At 40.1% G+C, this 25,656-nt stretch overlaps 1 protein-coding gene across 1 annotated transcript in view; it reads right to left on the bottom strand.

The window, feature by feature from the left end:
- Positions 1–337: 337 nt before the first annotated feature.
- SPOCK2 (SPARC (osteonectin), cwcv and kazal like domains proteoglycan 2) overlaps positions 338–25,656 on the bottom strand; it is a 182,080-nt gene continuing 156,761 nt past the window's right edge. Inside the window, exons 3-10 of the mRNA XM_056530476.1 lie at positions 20,767–20,881; positions 15,342–15,456; positions 12,885–13,014; positions 11,944–12,066; positions 7,983–8,201; positions 7,007–7,069; positions 5,776–5,913; positions 338–2,901 (exon numbers count right to left, since the gene is read on the bottom strand). Of these exons, the coding sequence (XP_056386451.1) occupies positions 2,756–2,901; positions 5,776–5,913; positions 7,007–7,069; positions 7,983–8,201; positions 11,944–12,066; positions 12,885–13,014; positions 15,342–15,456; positions 20,767–20,881 (1,049 nt within the window). The 3' untranslated portion in view covers positions 338–2,755. The remainder of the gene's footprint in view (positions 2,902–5,775; positions 5,914–7,006; positions 7,070–7,982; positions 8,202–11,943; positions 12,067–12,884; positions 13,015–15,341; positions 15,457–20,766; positions 20,882–25,656) is intronic.

Below are 25,656 nucleotides of genomic sequence, written 5' to 3'. Positions count from 1 at the left end.
AGCTGCAATACCAGATAAAACCTATGGACAAGAATGGTGCTATATCTGGAAGAAACCAGTAACTTTATTCAGGGAGAAACCCGTTGATGTGTCAATATTACACACATTTTTAATATTCTAATAAATATGGTGTTAAATTGGTGCCCGGAATTTCTTTAAAGGGGTACTCCGCTGCTCAGCGTTTGGAACAAATTGTTCCGAATGCTGGAGCTGGAAGCTTGAGATGTCATAGCCCCGCCCCCTCATGACATCACGTCCCATCCCCTCAATGCAAGTCTATGGGCGGGGGCACGACAGCCATCACGCCCCCTCCCATAGACTTGCATTGAGGGGGTGGGGTGTGACATCATGAGGGGGCGGGGTTATGACATCACAAGCTCCTGCGGCCGGCTCCAGCGTTTGGAACAGTTTGTTCCAAACGCTGAACAGCGGAGTACCCCTTTAAGTCCCACATTTGCTCGCACATTTTAGACCATGGCGTATGACTTGAAGCAATAGGATGAGGATGAGTGAACAGTCCCTATGGTAGAATGGAGACAGGATGAATGTTGAAAAGCAACTCTTAAAAGGGCTCCCAATACACTTGTCTGCCAGGACCATGGATTCTTTTGTTAACAAGCTGCTAAGCCGCAGGGGTGGTTAAAAAGCAAGGAAGTCCCTTTGAAATCAATTAACTTCTATATTCTTATAATAGATCTATAGCATTGTTTTACTTTCATGCCTGATAAATAACTCTTTTTGTTCTTATGTGAATCTTGGAAACATATGTCTTTTTTATTTTATTGTAACATGAAAGAGGCGTAAACTCAGGAACACTGAACATCTCTGAACAAAAATGCAATGTTTGCATGCCTAACCATAATTTGGGTTTTGTAGGGTTGGTCTATGTGGCTCCTATAACTTATCACAGTTTGGCTCTGTAATATGTTATATATAATATTATTCATGGCACATGGGAAACCCTAAAAGGTTTGTTCATAATTAGGAAAAGGGTCTGCTTTTCTATTCCAAAGCAGCGCCCCTCTTTTTCATGTGTTGTGTCAGGTATTGCAGCTTGGCCTCATGCACTGATAGAAAGCCTTGTTGCGATAAGCTACAATATCAGACAGAAACCATGGGCTAAAGCAGCAATAAGATTCAATGACAACAAAAATAATGAGGGAGATTTATCAAAACTGGTACAGTAGCCTGCAACAACCAATCAGGTTTCAGCTTTTATTTAAAAAGGGCCATTGACCAAAATGCTACAATCTGATTGGATGTTTCAATTGTCCCAGCCATTTCAAAAACTTTTGGCATGTCACAGAGACATATGTCAAATGTTTTGATCTGTTGAGGTCTGATTGTTTAGACCCCTGACGATCAATAGAATGACTGGCTGCACTGTCCAGTTGCACTAGACGGCTCCATTATAAGTCTATGGAGTATAAGTCTAGTGCAACTGGATGGAGAATGGAGCAAGCCAGGGAGAGAAGAGCACAGCCATGTGGTTCACTTGGCTCATTCTGATGATTATCAGGGGTCCAAAAACACTCAGACCCCAATCAATCAAAACTTTTGACAAGGTTTTTGAACTGACATGGACTCTATAAATCCCCTCATCACTAAAGCATATAATCATCGCTTTCCATACTCTGAATGATCTCTACAGCATTGCAGTATCATGGAACGAAAAGTCTTTGCACATAACTATATTATGGATCTGTGATATATACAGATCAATAGTTTGCTTCGCTGTCCTTTCTATTTTATATATTGACAATATTTTAAAACTTTGTGCAGCAGAAGGGTAAAGCAGTGATACAGGTCATGTATACTCTTACATGGTGCACACAAGTAGCATAGGTACATAATATATTTGAATACTGTAACTGTGCCAACATAGCCACCTTTTTCTTTAGATGCATGCTGCTACATATGCTAATAATGTATGTTAGTATTTCTTTATAACAATAAAAAGGGTAAACACATCTAACTGAATTATTCATTGGTTGTGACCACAGGCTGCACATAATAAGGGCGGAAGATGAATGGCCTGTACAGGTAAAGGAGCTCTAATGGTAGATGGCAGCAAACATATGAATGGAAACTAAAAGAGACTGGAAGTCTAAAAATCATGTTCCTTCCAATCTAAGCCAGAATGTTGTAAAGTCTCAAACATTGTGACATTGCCAGGAGGAGTGGGAGAGATCAGGTAGAGTCATTACCAAGCACAAGTCTCACAATGACAGTAAAGATGGACCGCCAAGCAAAAGAAAAGCCTTAACGTCAACATATACACTGAGATATGTGTTCTTACGGTCTATTTATCTAGCAGCGCTTCCTTTACTCCTCTTTTTAACACATAGATATTGTCTAATATATGCTTGTTCACACAGGACCTGTGGCTGAAAACGAACTCCTCACCCAATGACAAAGTGTGCCCCAGACATGTGTGCTTGATTCTTGAAATAACAAATGGGATATTCCAATGTTAGATTATATGCCAACAACGCCATGTCTTTAAAGGAAAATGAATGTATGTATTTCTCTTGCCTGCCGTAGAGCAGCTCACATAGGTTATGGGGAAGGAAATGAGCGGCAATTTTCAAAGCAGTCAGTCAACAGGCACACCTGCATGCTCACACACACAATTTCTGTTGAAATATAATGTACATTCAGCTGTGTTTCCTGATCACTGTGGCATCTGATTACTATTTACTGCAGTCTTCCAAACTTGGTGGCATTGCCCATACAGGGCTGTGCTGCTTAGGGTCTACCATATGTATCCTCCATCATCTGCCTCGCCTGTCTCTCCCTCTTCCTCTTCTGCCTCCTCACCAGCATCTTCTGTCTCTTTCTCTTCTTCATCTTCCCAGCCGACACCACTCCCGAAATCTCCCGAGAATCCAACAATATCATCTGGAATCGAAGAGAGGACAACACTTTGGTCTCATGACTGAAATTATTTGCCAGGCTTAGCCCCTTAACACACAAAATTTTAAATTTAGGGTTTTCATTTTTTTCCTCCTCTGCTCCTAAGAACCCAAACTCTTATTTTTCATCTATAGAGCCATATGAGGGCTTATATTTTTCAGGACCTATATTACTTTGTAGAATGCACAAAGAGTAGGGTGGTCCAGCACTAACAAGACTAGGGTAAGTGGGAATAGCTAACGGAGGACTGCAGCAGGCTAATCCAGGTAACAGATGGTAACGGTGGTGCAGTGTCTAAAAGGATAAATAGCAATTTAGATACAGAAGACAAGACAGCACTCACCATCCAACTCAGCTTTATTCAAGCGTTAAGATGACACAAGATGTGTGCTCAGATGGAGGCGGGGACCACGGCTGTGCTCCCCGCCTCCACCTGAGCACACATCTTGTGTCATCTTAACGCTTGAATAAAGCTGAGTTGGATGGTGAGTGCTGTCTTGTCTTCTGTATCTATATTGCTATATTAATTTGTAATGGCATCCTTAATTATACCATATTACAAATATACTGCAAAACAGAAAAATCAATTGGGAGGTAAAACTGAAGAAAAAAAAGCAATTTTTACACTCCGTGCAGTAACATTGACAGCTGTTAGCTGTATTCCTCAGGTTAGTACAATTACAATGATACCCAACATGTATAGCTTTTATCATGTTTTCTAATTTAAAAAAAATGTTTTTACAAACATATTTTAATAGTACAGACATTTTCACAGGTGGCAAAATCAAATATGTGGCAGCCCTGTGTATCTCTGTACGAGTGCCAGCTGTCATTCAACTGCACTGTGTAGGCAGAGAGAGGCAGTGCAGCCCCAGAACAGAGTAGAACTAGGTCTCCACCTCTACGACTGTTAGCCAGGCTGTTTTTTGATAAAGCTGTTTTTGATAGGTATAAAACAGTCAATTTTATTTATAAAGTTATGCTGAGACTATGCTTGTAAAGCTCTAGTGCACTGTCTGTGTAGCTACATAAGCTTATTATTGGTGACAGTTGTGCTTTAAATGAATGCTCCAGCAATAGTTCTCTCTTCTGAACACTGAGAGGATGGTTAAAGGGGTACTCCGCTGCCCCAGGGTTCAGAACATTTTGTTTTGAATGCTTGGAGCGGGCGGTTGTGACGTTACCACCCCTACCGCCCGCTCCCAGTATTCTACACGAACACCAAGTGCTGCACAGAGATCGTGGGGATCCCAGTGGTGGGAACCCCGCAATCAGACATCTTATTCCCTATCCTTTGGATAGGGGATAAGATGTCTAGGGGTGCAGCTAAACAATAAAAATAAAAAAAACTAATATGTAGAAAACTACACCAACTGTGCCCCTTAAAACACTAACTAATACCAGAAGTAAGAACAAGGGTACCCAGCTTTCATTACAATAACATATCCTAATGTACTCTTCCGGAAATCTAGGTATGAAGTTTTAAGGTGTAAAAAGTGAAATATGCATCTAGATAAGTGGACAAATGCCACCTTGAAGACATAGCCATGACCAAGGTTTTTCTTACTTGCTGCTAGTACATGAGTAGCAGAAAATGACTCTGCATAGGCTTTCTCAGACAAAATTACTGACAGACATTAACACTCAGCAAGGAAAGGCATTAAGTAATAATCCAAAGAGGCTCTTCGGTGTCCTGTACTATATGATCAACCTTTCTTCTTTTTAAGTGCAGAAAATTTGGTATTTTAACAAAAAATGCATATGTAGTTGGCTTACATCATAAATGTGGTGGGTCTCCCTGACTACTCTTCCTCCTCTATGTAGGGATAATAAGCGCTAATGACAGTAAATAGTCTAAGTGGTCACTATTTTCTTCTATGTCTCTCTCTGGCTATCATGAAATCTACTGTTAGCATCAGAAATGTCTAGAGGGAAGGCTTTTTACAACCATTTTGCCCTATTTTCAATCTAGAGGCACAGTCGTCTGAGGTCATATCATCATCTGTGATTAGGGTAGCTGCTAGTAAGACGTCTTCCCAACCACAATGTCAGGGGTAACTTTAATTATTACCACTCAGAAGTTTTTTTTTAAATTATAAGAAACAAGACATATAATACCATTAATTATAAACATATTAATACATTTAATATACTCCTGGCAAAATGAACCTTAGCAAACAGTGCCAGGCAGCTCCTGTAAAGGCAAACAAAATTATCTTTAGATACGCATGATGAGAACACAGGTTTACCTTTAAATAAATGAATAGAACACAAATGTAAAACTGAGTACAATTTTGGACAACACCATATATGAAGGGGTTCAGGGGCCCAAGGTATTTAAGGGAACCATCTTGATTGCAGCCCCCCAAAAAAGAGTTAACAATAAGGGATATTTAGCTAGGAATGAAGTCACTTGAGAGTGACTAAATTATTATATAAAAATGTATTAAACTCCATTAATAAGATCTATGTAAGGTTCATTAAAGGTATATGGGTTTCTCATTACCACAAACTGAATGTAATGCTTTAAGAACTCTGAACTGGGGGGGGGGGGGGGGGAGAGAGAATGTGATATGATTTATTAAAGTACATGTTCACATTTAAACACCATTTAAAAGCGTACTGGGCCACTTTGAATGGTTGCTATGTGAAACTGCACCACTTTTTTTGTGGATTGATGAGACGTAAAGTGCAAACTAGGCCACAGTTTCCTGTCTTCATATAACACTATTTCCTGAACAAATACATAATAATGATAGGTACGCTCGAATGCACAAACCTAATATCTATATTCAGTCACATTTCAGATTTTGGTTTCAGGATGTGTCAAGTCTAGCAGAATACCTAAGTAAAACTCACCGCAGTCTGGGTTCCCATGTATTCTGGTTCCTGTCAGCTCAGAGCCATGCTGATCCACACACCAACACTCCCCACTGGCCTGATCACACTGCATCTTCCTGTAATACCCATCTTCATCACAGCTGGGAATGAAAACTCCTATAACACAGACATATACAGTGTTTAAAAAGTGTAAAAATGTTTATATTCCATTCCCATCCAACATTACTATAATACAACTGTCCTCAGTCTTGGTTTCAGGGAGGTGCTAGTTCCAAAAATGTTTTCTGTCATAAAAGTGGGGAAATATTTTGATCACTAAGCAACTCTTTAAAGTGTACTTGTCATTATCAAAAACATTTTATGTATTGTAGATAATAACATTTGTAATATACAATGTTAAAAAAAAATTGTATATTTTGGTCTCTGCAGCTACTGTTTGTGTGTCTCTGTGAGGAGACCAAATACAGGAAGTGTGGGCGACAAGCAGGGCTCTGTACACTGAGGAAAAGCAGGGCTCTGTACACTGAGGACAAGCAGGGCTCTGTACACTGAGGGCAAGCAGGGCTCTGTACACTGAGGACAAGCAGGGCTCTGTGCACTGAAAACAAGCAGGGCTCTGTACACTGAGGAGAAGCAAGGCTCTGTATACTGAGGACAAGCAGGGCTCTGTACACTGAGGAAAAGCAGGGCTCTTAGCACTAAGGACAAGCAGGGCTCTGTACACTGAGGACAAGCAGGGCTCTGTACACTGAGGACAAGCAGGACTCTTAGCACTGAGGACACGCAGGGCTCTGTACAATAAGGACAAGCAGGGCTATGTGCAGTGAGGACAAGCAGGGCTCAGTACACTGAGGACAAGAAGGGCTCTGTACACTGAGGACAAGCAGGGCTCTGTACACTGAGGACAAGCAGGGCTCTGTACACTGAGGACAAGCAGGGCTCTGTGCAGTGAGGCTCTGTGACATGCTCCGGCTCACACAGCAGGCTTATTCACAAACCAGGAGGCTGCACAGAACACTGCTTGTCCTGCCCTCACTTTCTGTAATTGGTCTCCTCACAGAGACACAGGCAATAGCTGCAGGTAGAGCATTTTTTCACCAAAAAATACAAATTTTTTTAACCAATGTATATCATACAGTTAAAAAATAGTATACATAAAAAAAGTCACAACCCTCTTGTGTCAGGCCACCAGTAGTCCGTCCCTGAGTAATTGTTTGTAATGTGGACCATGATAACATGCATAGCTTACCAGGCTTTTTCTTTGCTGCTTCTTGGATCTGTACTTTTTCAAGTTCAGCGAGACATGGAGGCTCTAAAAACGGAGAACACAACATCAGTATGATGAACCTACAGGGGCTTATAAATCTGGTACAGAAAATGACTACACCTTGGCCAAACTTGTAATGACATTTCCTCCAAGGCTATGTTTACGTGGCAGAGGTAGAAGAAATATATATATGTTCTTGAAACCATGCTGCATGGACGTGGATTACCTTAGATTGAGAAACTGTCTTTCCTTACGTTTAATGCACATGACTATATTTGAAATTTACATGATAGTGATCCTATACAAGGTGGTAATGTATTTATGTGGGGGAATGCATAATGGCATAATTTCCTATGATGGTATACAATATGGACAAAAAATGATAGTTATGTGGAAGACCTCCAATTATGCTGAGATGGATAGCCTCCCTTCTGATGGGCAGCACAATGTTTCCGGGGTTAGCACAATTTTGCTTGCAGCCCTGTGATCTTGATCTCAAACATGGAGTTTTTATGTTCTCCTTAACTTTGCAATACTTTTCCACTACACTGGTAACTTGTAAATAATACATTTTATTGTTGGGATAACCCTCTAAATATGGGAAGGCTTTACTGGTAGAGCTATGGTTTGGTAATGCTCATGTTCTGTGTAATAGTAGTTTTTTGCATGTGGAATACACAACATAATTGCTTACAATTTTAGTGTAGTGGTATACCGTAAAACTGTCCCATTATCATTTGTATGGTAATATCACTAAAAAGAACAACTGTATATCTAAAATATAAATAGTTAGATGAATGAATGAACAACTTGGTCTTTGAGAAAACACAAGAGACCAATAAATGAAACATTTACAGATTTGTTCACAGTTGATTGTTTCTTGGAGATATTACGTAATTGTTCCATTTTAATGTGATTTCCAATAATGTGATAAAGTCTCTTTTAGTGTCTTGCTTACTCTCTCTCCAGAAACAGAAGCACCACTCAGCAGTGGATACGCGCCCATCCTTGTAAGTATCACAGGAGTTGAAGAAAGGCCGGATGCAGATCTCATACTTGTCAAGGTTGATGGCTGCCAGCTCTGCCTGGTCCAGAAAGAGGTCATTGTTGGAGTCCAGCTTAGAGAACATCCAGCCTATTGAGTCTTTGCAGCTGGCCACCAAGGTTTTGTCTAGCACTGTATAAAGAAAAGCTTCAGTTAATGACTTCTACAAAATGTATAAATTCTAAAATGATCATCCGGATGAATCTGACACGGTATAAAGTTTAGAAACCTCCACTTATAAAAAAGGATTACTGAACATCATCTTCATAACTAGACACATTGCTGGTTATTATTACTGATAAATGTTTTAAGGACCCGTGGTTTTTCCGTTATTGCACTTTCGTTGTTTCCTCCTTACCTTTCATAACTCTTTCAATTTTGCACCTAAAAATCCACAAAAATCCATATGATGGCTTATTTTTTGCGCCACCAAATCTACTATGTAATGACATCAATCATTTTACCCAAAAATCTATGGCAAAACGGAAAAAAATCATTGTGTGACAAAATTTAAGAAAAAACGCCATTTCGTAACTTTTGGGGGCTTCCATTTCTACACAGTAAATTTTTTGGTAAAAATGACACCTTATCTTTATTCTGTAAAGTTATAGGGGTCATCTTCTGACCCCTATAACTTTTTTATTTTTCCACATATGGGGTGGTATGAGGGCTCATTTTTTGCGCCGTGATCTGAAGTTTTTAGCGGTACCATTTTTGTATTGATCGGACTTATTATTCATTTTTTCATTATATAAAAAAGGGACCAAAAATACGCTATTTTGGACTTTGGAATTTTTTTTGCGTGTATGCCATTGACCGTGCGGTCAAATTAATTATTTATTTTTATAATTTGGACATTTCCACATGCGGCGATACCACATATGCTTAATTTTATTTTTATTTTCACCGTTTTTTTTTTTTTATGGGAAAAGGGGGGTGATTCAAACTTTTATTAGGGAAGGGGTTAAATGATCTTGATTAAGTATTTTTTTTCACTTTTTTTTGCAATGTTATAGCTCCCATAGGGGACTATAAGACTGCACACACTGATCTTTTACATTGATCAATGGTTTCTCATAGGAAACCATTGATCAATGATTCTGCCGTTTGACTGCTCATGCCTGGATCTCAGGCATTGAGCAGTCATTCAGCGATTGGACACCAGGAGGTAGGTAAGGAGACCCTCCTCGTGTCCTACAGCTGTTCGGGATGCCGTGATTTCACCGCAGCGATCCTGAACAGCCCCCTGAGCTAAACGGCATTAGTTTAGTTTCACTTTAGACGAGGCGTTCAAAATTGATCTAAAGGGTTAATAGCGCACGGCACCGCGATCAGTGCCGCTCGCTATTAGCCACGGGCCATTGTTAGAGGCCGGGCCCGACCCGCTATGATGCCTGTCCCCACGTTATAGAACGGGAGTGGACTCATGACGTATCGGTACGTCATGGGTCCTTGAGAGGTTAAATATGTTGTCTCATACTCAGACTTGTCCAGCTGGACACATGTATTTTAGAGCATGCTGTAAGGCAAACGTAGAACACATTGGCTTTTCCAATGAACGGCTCACAATGTAATACATGGAAAGATCATTTCTTATAATTTAATACAATACACTCACTACGGTCTATATCAAACACATGTCCCGGACCTATTGCTAGCAATGTTTACCAATTCAAGGGCTTATACTAAAATTTTAAACTTATCACCTATCTACAGGAAATGTGAAGTATCTGATCGGAGTGAGTCTGACTGCTGGGAAACCTACTGGTCACAAGAACAGAGGTCTCTTGACCCTGAGTGAATGTAATGGCAGCTTACCTGCCTCGGTCTCCACTTATTTACTTGATAAAAGACTCATAGCAGGCTACCCAGCTGCAGTGGCTGCAGGAAGAAGTTGCCTGTGGCCTAGAAGCACGAGAAGACAGCAGTGACTGCAAGGGGGCTGAGGTGAATATCTGTTTTTTGTTTTTAGTTTTCAGGGTGGCCCTACCTACAGGAGGCAAGATACCTACATGGGGGGAATTATGCACAGGGGGGTCCTTAATACAGAAGTCAAGCTACCTAGAGGGGGTACTAAATGTGAAAGGCAAGCTACATAAGGGCAGATCATGCAAACAGGGGGCAAATACATGGGGGGGGGGGGGGAAGGAACTACCTACAAGGTAAAGTTCACTCCAGACTGGCCAATGCAAACTTTAAAAAAGCAGTTGCGAGTCGTAACATCATCAATATCAGCAAACATCACATGCCTCACCACAGAGAGGCAGTTCCAGCCATCACATTAGAAGTGAGTTAAATCAATGTTAGACCAAATATAGTCTGGATAAGGCTGGGTTCCCACTACGTTTTTCCCCATACGGGAGCGCATATGGCAGGGGGGAGCTAAAACCTTGCGCTCCCGTATGCCTTCGTATGCGCTCCCATATGTAATTAATTTCAATGAGCTGGCCGGAGTGAAACGTTCGGTCGGTTCATTTTTGCGCCATATGCGCTTTTACAACCGGACCTCAAACCGTGGTTGACCACAGTTTTAGGTCCGGGGGAAAAGCGCATACAGCACAAAAATGAGCCGACCGGACCGAACATTTCACTCCGGCCAGCTCATTGAAATGAATTACATATGGGAGCGCATACGAAGGCATACGGGAGCGCATGGTTTTAGCTCCCCCCCCTGCCGTATGCGCTCCCGTATGGGGAAAACGTGATGTGAACCCAGCCTTATTCATATATTCTTATGGACTGATATATATTCAAATCTTTCTCAGCAGAAAAAAGGTTCCTCACCCACCCCTGAGCTATGAGGTCATTATAAAGAATAATAATACACAGGTATTTGTTGTACATTCCTTTTGATTCCATAGTCCAAATTGTTTTCTGCATAATCTGATACAGTTGGTTAAGGATTTAGACATTGGCACCACATTGCCCATTCAGGGGTAAAGCCACTTACAAAGATTTAATATTAAACAGAGTTATTTATATTCCACACAATGCATCACCTTGTACTAAAGGTTAGAATGAACACATAGGAATATGCATTACTGGACAGAGAATGCATTGTCCAATTTATTAAGACTATGGCCTCAATCTGCAAAAGATTAGCATATTTCTTGGGTTTAACCAAATATTCCAGGGTCTAGGCTCAGTTGTGTAACATCTGTGAATGTCATGTTAGAGTCTATGCATGCTTAAGGTCTGGTCAGCCCTAAATCAAGCTGTTTGCCAACATGACAGGGTGGTACTATTGTGCATGTGTTATGCCAGCATCTTCGGATAATATCTTCTGCAATGTTTTGCTTTACTAACAAGGTGCTAATTAAGAAGTGAATCATTCCTCCGAAGAACCGATGAAGCTCTGTTGGCATGTGAAGAGCTCCAATAAATTATTGGCCCGAATATCCCTCAAACTGCTTCTAGAACTAAAGCCAGATGCTTCATCTGAATTTTCTGACACCAGCACTTATTGTTACATATGTCTCTGCCATATTCCTTAATTGCTGTTGGAACTCTTCATTCTGGCTCCTCCAAATTATAAACACCATGTACATCTATAACACTATTAGTTAGTCAACATAATATAAGTTACAGTATTCTGTCACTGAACTGAGAAGTATACACTAATATAGAATCTATGGATCCTGGCCTTGTCCAAATTCCCTTTTTACTCCATGAAATTCTTATCTTCTAGAATGGTTTTAACCAAACTCCCCCCCCCCCCCCCCCCATGTAACCTAAACCTCTTATGGTGCTCATATTAACCCTCCTCCACATTAATATCTAGTGTAAAATAAGCCCTGATCATTACGTAGGATTGTCTAAATAACATACAAATTTAGTGACAAACATTGACAATGGCTTAGAATGATCACAGTACCAGTCACTTGTTTTGCTCCAGGATTTGCTGTGTTATTTTGCTTAGAATTTTCATGAAGGAGCTGGAACCAATCTCGTAAACGATCACCAAGATCCGCCAAATCCTGGCCAGTGCATGTTTCTCCTGACAAAAAATATACTCATTAAAATCGACACCTTACATTTAAGCTACTCAATATACACGGCTTTACACTGATCAGCCATAATATGAAAACCAACCTAATAACTAAAATATTCCAACATATACCATGGCATTCCTGCAAGGTGGCCATAGACTTCAATAGACCAAACATAGTCTAGTCTTTTTTAAGCCAGTATACATTTTATTTGCAGAATAGGCCACATTTGTTCTACTAATGCCTGTGGCCATGCTGCAGTTGTCGAAATATCTTGTACATGATATTCTGACATATAACTGCAATGTGCAGCCAAATTATGATGTGAATGCCCCAATGTGTATGGCCACCTCTGGTATAGTCTCTCTTATCCATCTGTATCCACTGCCAGAAATATTTTTGTGCCTCTGTCTCTTTCACATCTTCATTCTTGTAACCTTATGGTTTAGCCTAGACAAACGCAACTCTTTGCAACTCTACCAATAACCTTACAGGGTCATCCATCATTGTGGAAAAGTAGACACCAGCACATCTGTGAGTTGTAGACAACAGAAGAATATATCTAAATGAAGCCCAGCATGGGTACAAAATAAAATCTTCTTTTATTGGTCACATGTACAGCAACACATAACCTTGACGCATTTCAACCATTCACCCATCAAGCATATGTGTTTGTCCAATATGCTGTTACCTGTGCTGGACTTCATTTGAATAATTTTATATATATATATATATATATATATATATATATATATATAAATTAGATATACTTATTTTTCCCAAAACCTGTTTCATACAATTCAATTTGTAACAGAAAAAGCTCTACCTTGCTTGTTGGTATCCACAGTGGTAGTGGTGGTTGTTGTGGGAGTGTTGTCTGTAGGGCACGGGCATGAGCCTTGGCATCTAACAGTAAGCTGTTTGCTACTAAGACATGTCTGCTGCTCCAGTTTACACTAATAAAAGAGAGAGAATCATGACCAGAGAGTTGCAAAGCCAATCCCTACAGAGAAATGTGTGAACATGCCGGCAGCTATTTCAAACAACCTGACTTGCTTTTGAACTAGTAATTGGAAATATACATTTCAATACCATCCCCAGAAGGCCCAGAGCTGTACAATATCATCACTCCACAGCTGACAACTGTAACTGACTGAACAGAGAAGGTTCTACAAGGTTCAGCATGGTTTGGCAGCACATGAATTATATGCTATAAGTTGAAACAATGCTATATCATTATTTTAAACTGTATCAATGCATTTAATCAGAATGCTTAAATGGGCACTCTCATTAAAACAAAATTTTGCTATTGCACTCCGTATGGTAAATAAAAAATATTTCTAATATACTTTGATTAAAAAAAGGAAGTTTTCTATGTTTTATTTGTGCTTAAGAAAGCTCAAGAGCACATTTCCCCCCATCTCATACACAGACTTAGGACCAAGGTCCAAACAAAGGAAGTGCAGCCTGGAGTGCTGAGGGGGTGTGTCCAACCAACAGTATGTGGTAGTTAAGTGTAAGAGGAGCTATGATTGGATGAGGCTGGACACCCCCCCCCCCCCCCCAGCACTCCAGGCTGCACTTCCTGTGTTTGGGCTTCGGTCCTAAGTCTGTGTATGAGATAGGGGAAAATGTGCTCTTGAGCTTTTTTAAGTACACATAAAACATAGAAAACTTTTATTTTTTATTTTTTTAATCAAAGTATATTAGAAATTTAGTTTAAAAAAAATTAGTTTTAATGAGAGTTACCATTTAAGAATGTAAATAAAGATAAGATGAATTATTTGCACCCAAGTAAATGGGCTTCCAATAAGCTTTTTAAGCCAAACATTTCCTATACTTATAGGAAAGGTAAACTAATAGGATACACCATGAATGCCTGATCTCTGAGGGTTCCATTCATGGTGGTAAGTACATGTATGTGTGTTCTTTGCTATACTGAATGGGAGATATGGAAAGGTTACCGGTTTACTATGAAGTCATGTGTCATACCAACTACAAATTGTGCCTGGCTATGAGAACTAAAGCAACCAGGGTCAATGGGCAATAGTTGTGCAAATTACCTCAAATGAATCAAAATAGTAGAAATGGCAGAATACATTTGGTGCAGGTAGTTATATATAGTAGCCACTTTTGATTATTATGCTATTTCAATGTTGTCAAAATTTGCACAAGTATTTGGCACTTTTAGGACTAAAAAGTGGCTAGATATTTTACTGTAGAATTTGCTTTGTTGTTCTGATTTCAACAACAAACTTCTACAAACTTCTTTACCTTCCAAGTTAATATCCTATGGGTAAAAACTGCTATTGCCTTTAGTCATTGAATCAGTACTTGTTATTATGGAGACTTTGGGGGAGATTTATCAAAACCTGTCCAGAGGAAAAGTTGCCCAGTTGCCCATAGCAACCAATCAGCTCGCTTCTTTCATTTTTAACAAGACCTCTGCAAAATGCAATCATATTGTTTGCTATGGACAACTGGGCAACTTTTTCTTTGCACAAGTTTTGATAAATCTCCCCCTTCATTCCTTAAAGAAGTAGTCAACTGTAAAGTATCTTCAGTCCGTTGTGCCTGGGCTGCCAAAAAAAAAAAGAAACAAACTTTAACGCACCTTCCTCCGTTCTCCCATACTGGGGAACGAAGGAAGGTGAGTTAAGGTTTGTTTTCTTATTTTTTTGCAGCTTGGGCACAACAGACTAAAGATACTGTACTTTTCAGCAGACTACATCTTTAAGAAATGCTTTGTGATGCCCCCTGACGAAGCAAACAAGAGAAATGTACGTTGGGATGCATATGAGGTGTGTGTCTCAGCACTATACATGGCTGTTAATATTATTCCCTATATCGTTTTCTATGGTTGTTTATGCAGAATTTAGCTTTTTAAGTTATCTCTCCCTGTGCCATGTTTTGTATATGCAGTGCATTTCCCTTCTTCACGTTGTTGTGCGGTTGATACCTTATACCTTGTTGGTACATCTGCTTTATATTATGTTTTGTGCCATTGTTTCTGTGTATTGCCTCTCTTTTTATTTTCTATGAGTGTACCATGGAGTACATCTTATTGTTCTTATGCATTTTTAATCATGTTTTTTTTATGTAATCAAGTTCATGAAATAAAGATTTCTTATTTGTTATTTTTCTGTTGAGGCCTCCTATTTTGTGTTTATAAACTTCATTACCTGCCATATAAAAAAAAGTGCCATATGCCTTTCATTTATTCATTGAATCATTACTAGTTATTGGGAGAATTCATCGCTTTAAAAATGCAATTTCTCCTCACCACAGAGCTGTATGTGTGTCCATCAGAACCACACACTGATGCTGGCTGAGTTACATGGCATGGCTTGCAGAGGTTATCTTTGTTTCCATGAAGCTTGAGGTTGGGCTGTTTAATTCTGGAGAAGGAAAACAAAATAAGGGAGAAATAAATGTATACTATGTACAGAAACAACGCTTCATAAGAGGAGAATTAACTTATTGACTGTCCAAATTAATATCCATAAAAAGGTCAGCCGAGCTGTAAAATGAGGGGTTTCTTGTAAATAGATTTATGTATTTTTGTATATCTGTGCTCTCACCCACACCCTTCATTAGCATAATAATGATGGGGCGTGGCCAACAGGGAATTATGTAGGAGACAGAGGAACTTGGCCAGCAGGCTCCCCTCCGCCAATACGTGCTGGGGCGCATTAGGAATTAAACTATTTACAAGGAGAACAAAGCACCTATTAAAACATATTTCAGTAACACCTCATTTTACAGCTCTTCACCCTCACTATAACCCAGTATACTGGATTTAGTGTGGGTGAACTAGCTGTCAGATTCTCTTTAAACCTTATAATGATAAAGATCAATTAAGCTGAGTCGGTTAGAGTCAAACCGGCAATGAAATAAGCCCCTTAAAACATTTAAAACACTGCCTAACAGCTCAAAACCCCTGTCTAACACTGTTAGCAGTGTATTTGTTTGTTTGCATTAGTTTTAATGTGTTTTTAACCCCTTAAGGACTAAGCGTTTTTCATTTTTTCCTCATCACCTTCTAAAAATCATAACGCTTTCAACTTTGCACATAAAATTCCATATGATGGCTTATTTTTTGCGCCACCAATTCTACTTTGCAGTGACATTAGTCCTTTTAGCAAAAAATCCACGGCGAAACAGAAAGAAAATACATTGTGTGACAAAATTTCTACACAGTGCATTTTACGGTAACAATGACACCTCTTCTTTATTCTGTAGGTCCATACAATTAAAATGATACCCTACTTACATAGGTTTGATTTTGTCATACTTCTGAAAAAAATCATAAATACATGCAGGAAAATTTATACATTAAAAATTCTCATCTTCTGACCCCTATAACTTTTAAATTTTTCCGTGTACGGGCCGGTATGAGGGCTCATTTTTTTTGCCGTGATCTGAATTTTGCCGTGATCTGAACTGATTTTATCGGTTCCATTTTTGTATTGATCGGACTTTTTGATTGCTCTTGATTCATTTTTTCATGATATAAAAAGTGACCAAAAATACGCTATTTTGGACTTTGGAATTTTTTTTGGCGCGTACGCCATTGACCATGCAGTTTTATTAATGTTATATTTTTATAATTCGGACATTTCCGCACGCGGCGATACCACATATGTTTATTTTTATTTACACAGTTTTTATTAGGGAAAGGGTTAAATGACTTTCATTTTTTTTCCACTTTTTTTTTGCAGTGTTATAGCTCCCATAGGGGGCTATAGCACTGCACGCACTGATCTTTTACACTGATCCCTGCAAATCCATAGCTTTGCATTGATCAGTGTTATAGGCGGTGGTCCCAATCAGCCCAACTGAGCTCCCGGGAAGCTTTTACTTTAATTTTAAACGCGACGATCAACTTTGATCGCCACGTCTAAAGGGTTAATAGCGCTCGGCAAAATGATCGGTGCCACACACTATTAGCCCAGGGTCCCGGCTATCATTAGCCACTGGGACCGACCCGGTATGACGCGAGGTCACGGCGGGACCCCGCGTTATATACCGGGACCGGGCATAGGGCGTACAGGTACGCCCTGCATCCTTAAGAGGTTAAAGGAGAACTCCAGAATACAAAAATTGTCCTCCATACTGCCGGCAGTAAAAAAAAAGAAACATACCTTCCTTCGCTCCTCCGGGGCCTCCGGTAACCCACTACTGCCTCCGCCGCTATCCTCTTCCTGGTTGCCGGTGGTCGGCGAGTCATACTGCACTCAGCTAATCGCCGGCCGAGTCGGGACTTCACTGAGGCCGGTGATTAGCTGAGTGCAGTATGACTGAGCGGCAGTGTGAGAACGCTTCAAGACAATTCTTCCCTACACCGGCACCTGCTACCGGGGCCAAAAATGTCACACGAGCGCAGGCCGAGTCGGGCCTTCGCTGCAGCCGGTGATTGGCTGAGTGCAGTATGACTCGCCAACCACCGGCAACCAGGAAGAGGATCGCGGTGGAGAATGGAGCGGGTTAACGGAGGCACTAGGGGAGCGAAGGAAGGTATGTATCTATTTATTTTTTTTACTGCCGGCAGTATGGGGGACAATCTTTGTATTCTGGAGTTCTCCTTTAACGATCAGTTATGGCAACATGCGATAACCTATGGTAACTATTCTAGCTCGCCCATTTTTTAGGTTTATTCACACCAAAATAAAGGGGCATAAGGTATCCCTGGTTGTAGGTAGAAGAGTTCCAGTGTTAATGTGCACACAGAGGCATGGGAAGATGTTGTGGCTGTATCCCAGCGTGCTAAAAATTATCCCTTTTTTTTGGAGTAGTAACAGAACTGGCATTCTAAAATAGTGAAGACTGAAGAAGAAATAGCTCTTGTATGCCGAATTTTTTTTCCCTTTTCTGGGGATGATGGGTTGTGTTTTCCCTGGCTGGAAGTAGGGTGATGGTGGATTGGTGTTACTATTAGTAGCCCGCGTACAGCAGGTGGTGGCTGAATGTTAATAGTGTGGTAGCTTGGGGGGTGAAGGGTATGGGGAGTGTAGCTGTGCAGTTAATAAAGGGTGTTTGTTAACCCTTGCTATTCGTGACGTCAGGGTGAGGGCTCCTCAATAAAGCTTATCCTACCGCCGTCCTTCCCAGGAACGATAGGGAGGTAGATGATACTGAGTTTAAGTAGATTGTCCACAACCGAAAAGCTTCTGTAAACAGCGTTAACTTTACTGAAGATTTTCTGTACACTTCATCAACATAACAGTCTCTCATCAATACAGCTTGCTTTTGGAGATTGACAATGGTTAGGACTTTAGCTTTAAGAGTCTCTAGACTATTGCGCTGCTCCACTGGATTTAGAGAATTAGTTGCGGTCCAGTAGTCAGGCTAGTATTAGCAGGAATTAGTATAAGACTCACGATTTTTGGTTCTGCTGAGGCCGTAGGTTTTGAGGCCTATCGTGTCGTTGAAAGTTGCGTAGCATACCATCCTGTTAGTCTGGCATCCACGAGAGTAGCAACCCAAGAGAGCGATGATTGGACACAGCTCCCTTATATGGGCAGGGGCTGGACTAAAGCTAATTGGTCCATATGGATGTCAATCACTATTACAGAGAATGCTGGGTAACACGTAACCCAAGGACCTCCTAAGGTCCTGCAACATATCATAGAGGTTACTAGCTTGGTCACATGACTGAAGGTCCTGCGACACTGGACAAGGTAAGTACTATACATTCCTATATAATATAGATAGAATTACTAATATATACATTTATTAATATACAAGTTAAACTTAAGGAGAGGCAACTAGGGGCTGTCCCACCTGAGGAACCCTACCTGAACGTAGTTACTCTGACTTTGGGGACCTCTACACTAGGTACTGGATGCAATACGGTACCGGGACACCACAATAGTGCACAGCATGAGATAGAAAACAGATGTTATGATCCAAAGGATAGGGGATAAGATGTTAGATCGCAGGGGGTCCCGCCGCTGGAACCCCCCGCAATCTCTGGGCCGGAAACGCTTCCCCTGCTTCCACGTTTGTGACATCATGCCACGCCCCCTCCATTCATGTCTATGGGAGGGGGCCTGACGGCTAGTACATAGCCATCATGCCTCCTTTCATAGAGGTGAATGGAGGGGGCGTGGCCACCTGCATCGCCAGGCAGTGCCGTGGGTGATCCGATCATCCATTTTACCGACCGCACTTCCGCAGATGCCGTAATCTGTATTCATCACGGCATCTGAGGGGTTAATAGTTCACATCAGCGTGATCACTGATGTCCGCCATTACCAGCAGGTCCCTAGCTGCTGATAGCAGCCGGGACCTGCCGCGCATGACACGATCACAACTCTGGTTGTCGCGGTCATGTACAGGACGTAAATGTGCATGCTGGTGCGTTAAGTACCAGGGCACCAGAATGTACATTTACGTCCTATGTTGTTAGGGGGTTTTACTATAATGTGTGTTTGCATGTACATAACTAGATAGATTTAAGGTGTGTTTGCAGAAAAATATGAAACTCTAAACTGTGTTAACAGGCCAGATACGTGTCAGAGGACGGCACTGGCTACTGTAGCTGGTTGAGGAACACTATTTTATTCAGATATATGCAGGTATGAGCCTTGAAAAAGGCTTTGGATTTAAGGTAGCAAAAGATGATTCCTTCAGAGTGTGTGATGTCCTTATCTGCTTTATAGGAGCCCCTATAGGTTTCTTGTATGGGGATTGACTCCTGTTCACACGCACACATACACACATACACACACACACACACACACAAACTGTCCCTATGTTTGGCTCTCTCCCTCTCTCTATCTCTGTCTCTTCTCTGCAAAAGTTCCAAGGGTTGTGAACCCAGTTTATCTGTGTCCCTGGCTGTGTCCTATTGGCCTTTGTGCTTGATTGAGACAGTAAGCAACAAATCCCATGATAGACCTGGGTTATCATGTGATCTGCTGCTTTCCCTACTTCCTCTCACCAACCCCTTCCTACCCTGCTTGTTCCTCCTGCCAAAAAGCCAGGCTTTATGGTTTTTTTCGTGAAATTTACCGGCTCGCACGAGCCGAATTGATAAAATCTGGCAAGCCGGAAAAATCCAAAAGTTTGGGTTGAATCTGGGTTCCTTGGATTTGGCTTGCTCATCACTAGTTCTGGCTAACCAACTTCACTTGCAGACAAGAGGTCAAGGGACCCCATTGTCACTTTAGCTTAGAGGTCTCCATTTTTCTCCATATTTGTGTAAGAAGGGGAAAAACTGTTAGAACCTGAAACACAAATGATACGGCCAATATGACTAATAATAACTAAGGTAACAAGATGCTTTCTGAGTGAATGATATATCGAGCCATTAGACATGCTGATTTTTCTTTCAATGCAGATGTCTTTTATTGATTTTCTGGTTGCCTTCTGTAATATACAAAGGCTAATCCCCCAATAATACAATCCAATCAAATCTGTATCACAATGAAACATCTTCTTATGAGAACAAAGATTGTGCCAAAAAAAATATATATTTCAAGTCCAAGTCTGAGCACTGTTCACAAGAAACAACTGAACAGAAGGACATTACCCAAATCTGATCATTCTCCAAATGATGTCTATAAACACTGAACCAGCAAGAATGAGAGGCAAAGACAATTGGGAAATATTCTAAAGTAGGAAGAAAACTTCAAAACATATTTCATTATGAGGCTCAAAGAGAAAAGACAACTGGGACACAGTCAGATATTTTTTACTCTCACCTGTGTTCCAACTTCTTCCGACTTATGCACATTGCTTTCTGATATCCGTGGGCTATGCAAACCTTATGTCGACTGCATTTCACTTTCTGGCAAGGGTCCTTGGTGGTGTCCAGGCCTGGAATGAGGAGTATATATATATTAATGTAGAATATTTGTTAAAAAAGATCCTAGCTATAACTAAAACAAAGAGTGACCTACATTGAGTCCCAAGATAACCCCCATATATATATATATATATATATATATATATATATATATATATATATATATATATACAGTACAGACCAAAAGTTTGGACACACCTTCTCATTCAGAGTTTTCTTTATTTTCATGACTATGAAAATTGTAGATTCACATTGAAGGCATTAAAACTATGAATTAACACATGTGGAATTATAGACATAACAAAAAAAGTGTGAAACAACTGAAAATATGTCATATTCTAGGTTCTTCAAAGTAGCCACCTTTTGCTTTGATTACTGCTTTGCACACTCTTGGCATTCTCTTGTTGAGATTCAAGAGGTAGATACACCTTCAAAGGTGTGCTGGTGTGGAGGAGGAGGTGTGATGGTGCTTTGCTGATGACACTGTTGGGGATTTATTCAAAATTGAATGCATACTGAACCAGCATGGCTACCACAGCATCTTGCAGCGACATGCTATTCCATCCGGTTTGCGTTTAGTCGGACCATCATTTATTTTTCAACAGGACAATGACCCCAAACACACCTCCAGGCTGTGTAAGGGCTATTTGACCAAGAAGGAGTGTGATGGGGTGCTGCGCCAGATGACCTGGCCTCCAGAGTCACCGGACCTGAACCCAATCGATATGGTTTGGGGTGAGCTGAACCGCAGAGTGAAGGCAAAATGGGCCAACAAGTGCTAAGCATCTCTGGGAACTCCTTCAAGACTGTTGGAAGACCATTTCAGGTGACTACCTCTTGAAGCTCATCAAGAGAATGCCAAGAGTGTACAAAGCAGTAATCAAAGCAAAAGGTGGCTAGAACCTAGAATATGACATATTTTCACACTTTTTTATTATGTATAGAATTCCTCAAGTGTTATTTCATAGTTTTGTTGCCTTTAGTGTAAATCTACAATTTTCATAGTCATAAAAATAAAGAAAACTCGGAATGAGAAGGTGTGTCCAAACTTTTGGTCTGTACTGTATATGTACATATATGTATATATATATATATATATATATATATATATATATATATACAGTACAGACCAAAAGTTTGGACACACCTTCTCATTCCGAGTTTTCTTTATTTTATATTTTTTTATTATTATGTAATTTAGAGATGTGTATTTATATATATATATATATATATATATATATATATATATATATATATATCTTAATATATATATTACATAATATATATTTAATATATTTACATGTATATTCAATAGAATTTTATAGAATATAAGAAGATTCATTCAATTTTACCAGTGTAATATGGTAATAATTTTTTCGTGGCTCCCAAGAAACTAGGGGTTGTTCTGAAAGTTTGGCTAAATTGAACATTTACATAAGAAAGATTTCAGTTTTCACTTTGCAGTGGTGAATCCCCTTCAAAAAGTTGCAAGTCAAAGCCAAGTCATACCTAGCTTGCCTTTGAAGAGCAATTTTAAAAAGTCTCACAAAAAGTCGCAACTGAGACATTTTGGGGGAGATTTATCAAATCCTGTGCAGAGGAAAAGTTGCCGAGTTGCCCATAGCAACCAATAAGATTGCTTCTTTCATTTTGCAGAGGCCTTGTTAAAAATGAAAGAAGCGAGCTGATTGGTTGCTATGGGCAACTGGGAAACTTTTCCTTTGCACAGGTTTGGATAAATCTCCCCCTTTGTGCAGAAAAGTTGCAGAGGGCAGATAGAAACATACAAGTGGTGTTCTTAAGTGATTTATTGTTTTTTTGCTTATGTACGTCAAATATATCAACCCCCTGTGATAGTATGATAAATATGTCCCACAAGAGCAAAACCAAAGCAAAAAAATTACTTTAAAACTCACTTTCCAAAGACAACACTGATAAATCTTCCTCATAGACAATAACTATAATATTCCTATGCTGTTACCGAAGTAAAAACAGTATACAAAGACCAATATTAGCAAAATACTCTTAGCATGTTGCTGTAGCAGAGACCAGCTCTACCTAAATCTAATACCTCACAGATGTTTCCTTCACCAATGTTTCCATTTAAAGAGAAGGATCCAATGGGAGCCTGTAAAGGACAGGATTGCTTGTGGTGCTGTGCCGGTTTTGTGGAGGTGCACAATAAATAAATAAATTGTATATTTATTAGGGATCGACCGATTATCGGTATGGCCGATATTATCTGCCGATAATCACGATTTTGGGCATTATCGGTATCGGCAATTACCTTGCCGATAAGCCGATAATGCCCCACCCCCCGCACCGCCCCCACCGCACCGCGACGCCCCCCCCGACCCGCCGCACCGCGACTGCCCTCGTGGATATCCGCCGTGGATACTGGGGTGAAAGAGCCTGTATACCAATGAGAGTAGAAAAATAATAATTAAATAAAAAAGTCACAATGCTGTTAGTAGGCTGCAATTCATACAGATAGATGAATAAATAAAGAAGGGGGGTTGCATGCACATAAACAGGGGGGGGGAAGGAGAAGGGGGATGGGAACAGAATCAGTGTTGGGTGTCTGTGCACGAACAAAGTGTGCAATACGTGTAGGGATTGCACACCACACAGTGGCTAGTGATTACAAAAAAATGAATACACAAGTAATAAAATAAGAACAAGTAAAGCACAGCACTAAAGTGAATAATACGGAAAATGGTGCAAAAAATACCGTGCAACTGTGACAAACGAGGATGTGAACATGCAACCAAAGAAAAGGATGGATACTGCCTGGGTAACCCAATATAGAGCTAGCAGCAAGTAATAACAAGCAGCAAGCAGGTAGTAGCAATGATGTAGATAGCAGCAAGTAAGTAGCAGCAGAATTAAAGTAGTGACTAGCAGCAAACAATGGTATAGAACTTGGTATAGATTGGGACAGGACTCACCCCAGTCCACCTCCACATCTCCGGCGCGTTTCGCCGGAAGCGGCTGTGTCGAGGAGTATCCACCCTATATTTTATATTTGCATTTTTTATTCTTATATATATCTCCTATGAATTGATTCTGTGGTTATATATATATATATATATATATATATATATATATATATATGCATTTTTTACTAAATATTCCAATAAAATTATTTTTCTATGTGATTACGCTTGTCACAAGTTATTTTTAATTGGGGTACATTCAAAAATTGTCGTGTGGTCTCCCACACCTGTAGGTTGTTGTTCTAGTTGCTTTTTGAGTGAAAAAAAAAAAAAAAACCTTATCTGTAAATCATTCTACTTCATTTGAGCCCCTGAGGAAAGTTTCTTTCAGCCAAAAAGTTAAACAGATGTGTAAATTACTTCTACTTAAAAATCCTAACCCTCCCAGTACTTATCAGCTGCTGTATGCTCCACAGGAAGTTCTTTTCTTTTTGAATTTCCTTTCTGATCACAGTGCTCTCTGCTGACACCTCTGTCCATTTTAGGAACTGTCCGGAGCAGGAGAGGTTTGCTATGGAGATTTGCTTCTATTCTGGACAGTTCCTAAAATGGACAGAGTCGGCAGAGAGCATTGTGGTTAGACAGGAAGGAAATTCAAAATGAAAAGAAATTCCTGTGAAGCATAGAGCAGCTGATAAGTACTGGAAGGGTTAAGATTTTTAAATATGAAGAAAAGGAAAAAAGGTGCAAGTGCAGCTCACAATTAATATGTAAACCCTACCTGAGGTCAACAGGGCATGCAACTATACCACAGCTGCAAAAATAATGCGAAATATATATAGAAAAATATTGCCCGGACCTGGCAATATTTTTCTATATAATTTACAAATATGTTTAACTTTCTGGCACCAGTTGATTTAAAAAAAAAAAAGTTTTTCCAGTGGAGTACCCCTTTAATGTTTCCCAATTGGGTCAAACTGCCATGAATAACTTAATCAGACACAGAATTTTTTGCTGAGATTTTTTTTTTACACTTTTTCGATACCCCACCTAGCTTATTCTCACCAACGTAAACACCCCATCCTGCTGCCAACCATAATTCTGTGCCTAGTGTTGCCCCATTTGTATTGTCTCTATTGTGTCTATTACAGTATCTGCTGTATGGCACATTGCCCTCAAATACTGTACTGTCTTGTACTCCATACAGTAAATAGAGTTCCTTTTGTGACCTACACAGGAACAGTGCCACCTGGTTTCCTCCACCCACTGATGATAAATACAAGAAGAGGATAGAAATGACTGTGTAATTGAATAGCCAAACAGAATTCACTATGATGGGGCAGAAACTTTCATTAGTATTTGCCTGACTATTAGGGAATAAGCTCTGGGAGCCAGCACCAGTTGGTTAACTTAGTGTTTGTGGCTTTAGAGAATTGCCCACAATTGTCCCTCACCTGACTCAAGCCATGAGAGTAGCAGGGTGTGTACATTTAATAGTAGCAGAAACAAATGCCCCTTCCCGAGACACCAGGGACTGGCAGAAAAACTGCCCAAATATAGAGGGTAAAGACAGTGCTGATGGAGGGCTAGGGAGAAATAATAAAACTGGAAGTGGAGAGGCAGGAGGGGTTAGAACAGTCATAACTGATAAGAGGAAAGGAAATATGAATAAAAACATTAAAGAAGCCTTAAAGGGGTACTCCGGTGAAAACCTTTTTTCTTTTAAATCAACTGGTGGCAGAAAGTTAAACATATTTGTCAATTACTTCTATTAAAAAATCTTAATCCTTCCTGTATCTATTAGCTACTGAATACTACAGAGGAAATTCTTTTCTTTTTGGAATGCTCTC

Source organism: Hyla sarda, chromosome 7 (genome assembly GCF_029499605.1).
Source record: "Hyla sarda isolate aHylSar1 chromosome 7, aHylSar1.hap1, whole genome shotgun sequence".
In the NCBI taxonomy this organism is placed as follows: domain Eukaryota; kingdom Metazoa; phylum Chordata; class Amphibia; order Anura; family Hylidae; genus Hyla; species Hyla sarda.
Note: the sequence above shows the minus strand (reverse complement) of the source record. Positions and strands in the feature narration are given on the sequence as shown.